Below are 3,608 nucleotides of genomic sequence, written 5' to 3' on the forward strand. Positions count from 1 at the left end.
CTGTGTTTAAAATAGTACCTAGGAAGAGAAGGAAGACGAAAGACCAAAAATATTTGTAATTATATATTCATTTATCTACTAAAGGGAAAAAAGAAGAAAAAACGGACATTTAACACAGCCTACACCCTAATCCCATCTCCCTCAAGAACAGACTGAAGAGGAACAGAACGCCGAATTAAATGTTTCATAGGCTTATTGTCTGTCTCACAGTCGATCCACACAACGTCCACCACAGCATCTTCCATCAATTCCTTCACCACCACCATCCTCTCCTCCTCTAGCCACTCTTTCCCGATAGCCATACACGTAGTGTTCCTGAAAGTGGTGTCCTTGGCAAATAAGTACCCCAGCTGTAGGCAGATGAGATGCGACAGGTACGTTTCCCACCTGCTGTAAATAAAGGTGTACCAGGCGCCCGCCAGACGCACTATCAGGTACCCACGAGGACTGCGGTCTTTTGGCCTCCTGCAGGTGGCGACGATGAAGGGAAAGATGGGAAATAGAAAAATATTAGAGATTCGTTATAAATTTGCTCCTTTTTGAAGATAAAATCAGTGGAAAAAGATGTTAAGAAAATAAAGGGAGTGAGATAAGGGAAATTAACATAACAAAAGGAAGAAAATCAGAAAACAAATATAGAACTTTTATTTTATCCTTTTAAGATGAATGGGATTTATATTTCATTCCACTTTTGCTCTCTTGTCCCCCTCTACTTCCCTCACCCGAACTCGTCCTCCAGCACCGTCATGTTAGGGGCGAGAGTGACACAAATGCCCTCGTCTTCACCCTGCTGGCAGTCCTTTTTGCCATCACACACCCGCTCGCGCTCCAAACACAACTGAGGCTCCGATCTGAAGGCGGCAAAGATTGGGAGGCGTTTATGATAAGGAATTTTAGATCAAGTTATGTTGATTATGAGCTAAATCTCATACATGGAGGTTTTTCGTTTCACTCTCATAAACACATGCTGTACTTAAAAAAAAAAAAAAAAAAAAAAACTTCCTCAGCTTACCTGTATCACAACACTTATACTTTTTATCTTGTCCTTTTTATTTTATCCTTGTACCTTTCCTACACTCAAATACACACACACACACACACACACACACACACACACACACACACACACACACACGGCCCGGTAGCTCAGTGGTTAGAGCGCTGGCTTCACAAGCCAGATGACCGGGGTTCGATTCCCCGGCCGGGTGGAGATATTTGGGTGTGTCTCCTTTCACGTGTAGCCCCTGTTCACCTAGCAGTGAGTAGGTACGGGATGTAAATCGAGGAGTTGTGACCTTGTTGTCCCGGTGTGTGGTGTGTGCCTGGTCTCAGACCTATCCCAAGATCGGAAATAATGAGCTCTGAGCTCGTTCCGTAGGGTAACGTCTGGCTGTCTCGTCAGAGACTGCAGCAGATCAAACAGTGAAATTACACACACACACACACACAAATACACACACGCACACACACACACACACCCGGTAGCTCAGTGGTTAGAGCGCTGGCTTCACAAGCCAGAGGACCAGGGTTCGATCCACCCGGTCGGGTGGAGATATTTGGGTGTGTCTCCTTTCACGTGTAGCCCCTGTTCACCTAGCAGTGAGTAGGTACGGGATGTAAATCGAGGAGTTGTGACCTTGTTGTCCCGGTGTGTGGTGTGTGCCTGGTCTCAGGCCTATCCGAAGATCGGAAATAATGAGGTCTGAACTCGTTCCGTAGGGTAACGTCTGGCTGTCTCGGCAGAGACTGCAGCAGATCAAACTGTGAAACACACACACACAAATACACAAACACACGCACACAAACACACACGCACAAACACACACACACACACACACACACACACACCAATTTGTCAAACACTCCTTCAGAAATAGAGAATAATATCAAAATCTTTCAAACACAAACTCCCCTGGAGACTTCTGGCATCTTGCCAAAAACATCTCCAATAATTTTACTACTTTATCTTTCCCTCCTTTATTTCATCCTGATGGCACCACTGCCATCTCTTCTGTCTCTAAAACTTAACACTTCTCTCAAACCTTTGCTCACAACTCCATTTTGCATGATTCTGGGCTTGTTCCTCCCTCTCCTCCCTCCCTTTGTTTATTTCATGTCTTGATTTAAAATTCTTCGTAAAACTCCTTCAACTTTGTCTATCAACTTCTACCTTTCCTTCTTGCTGGAAGTTTGCCTACATTCAGCCTGTTCCTAAAAAGGGTGACCGTTCTAATCCTTCAAACTACCGTTCTATAGCTTTAATCTCTTGCTTGTCTAAAGTTTTTGAATCTATCCTGAATAGGAAGGTTCGTGAACATCTTTCACTTCAGAATCTTCTATCTGATCGCCAGTATGGCTTCCGTCAAGGTCGCTCTACTGATGATCTGGCTTTCCTTACGAGTCTTGGTCATCCTCTTTTAGAGATTTCGGTGAAACTTTTGCTGTAGCGCTAGACATATCAAAAGTTTTTGATAGAGTCTGGCACAAAGCTCTGATTTCCAAACTGCCCTCCTATGGTTTCAATCCTTCTCTCTGGAACTTTATCTCAAGTTTCCTTTCCGACCGTTCTATTCTTGCTGTGGTAGACGGCCACTGTTCTCCTAAATCTATTGATAGTGGTGTTCCTCAGGGTTCTGTCTGGTCACCCACTCTTTCTATTGTTCAGTAATGATCTTTTTAATCTTCTTGCCCTATCCACTCCTACGCTGATGATACTTCCCTACATCTCTCCACGTCCGTTCAGAGACGACGTAACCTTCAAGTCAACAGATCACGCAGGGACGCCACACAACACCTGTCTTCTGATCTTTCTAAAATTTCCGATTGTGGCAGAGAAAATCTATAGTTTTCAATGCTCAAAAACTCAATTCCTCCATCTATCAACTCTACATTACCTCCAAACAACTATTCCCTCTTCTTCAATGATAATCAACTATCTCCCTCTTCTACACTGGATATCTACGGCCTGTCCTTTACTGAATCTTTAACTGGAAACTTCACATCTCATCTCTTGCTAAAACCGCTTCTATGAAGTTTGGCGTTCTGCGGCGTTTACTTGCCCTTCCAACTACTTACTCTGTACACCCCTATATGGAATACTCTTCGCATATTTGGGGGGGGATTCCACTGACACAGTTTTACTAGATAGGGTGGAATCAAAAGCTTTTCGACTCAAGTCCCCTCCTCTGACTGACTGTCTTTAGCCTCTTTCTCACTGCCGAAATGTTGCATCTCTTTCTATCTTTTATCGCTATTTTCATTATAACTATTCTACTGATCTTGCTAACTGCATGCCTCCCTTCCTCCTGCGGCATCGCTGCACAAGGCTTTCTTCTTCCTCTCATCCCTATTCTGTCCAATTCTCTAACGCAAGAGTTCACTAGTATTCTCAATCATTCATACTTATCACTGATAAACTTTGGAACTCCCTACCTGCTTCTGTATTTCCGTCTTCCTACGACTTAAGAGGGAGGTATCAAGATATTTACTCATCTAATTCTGGCTAATCCTTCTCACATTTTAGACAACCAGCACTCAAGTTGGTCTTTTTTATTAACACTGTTGCCTTTGGCTGGCCTTCTCTCCTACATAAAAAAAAAAAAACACAC

General features: G+C 43.5%; 1 protein-coding gene across 1 annotated transcript in view; it reads right to left on the reverse strand.

The window, feature by feature from the left end:
• Nucleotides 1-50: 50 nt before the first annotated feature.
• LOC123502520 overlaps nucleotides 51-3,608 on the reverse strand; it is a 20,287-nt gene continuing 16,729 nt past the window's right edge. The window contains exons 9-10 of the mRNA XM_045251643.1: nucleotides 723-851; nucleotides 51-465 (exon numbers count right to left, since the gene is read on the reverse strand). Of these exons, the coding sequence (XP_045107578.1) occupies nucleotides 120-465; nucleotides 723-851 (475 nt within the window). The 3' untranslated portion in view covers nucleotides 51-119. The remainder of the gene's footprint in view (nucleotides 466-722; nucleotides 852-3,608) is intronic.

The sequence above is a fragment of the Portunus trituberculatus genome, chromosome 11 (genome assembly GCF_017591435.1).
Source record: "Portunus trituberculatus isolate SZX2019 chromosome 11, ASM1759143v1, whole genome shotgun sequence".
Classification (NCBI taxonomy): domain Eukaryota; kingdom Metazoa; phylum Arthropoda; class Malacostraca; order Decapoda; family Portunidae; genus Portunus; species Portunus trituberculatus.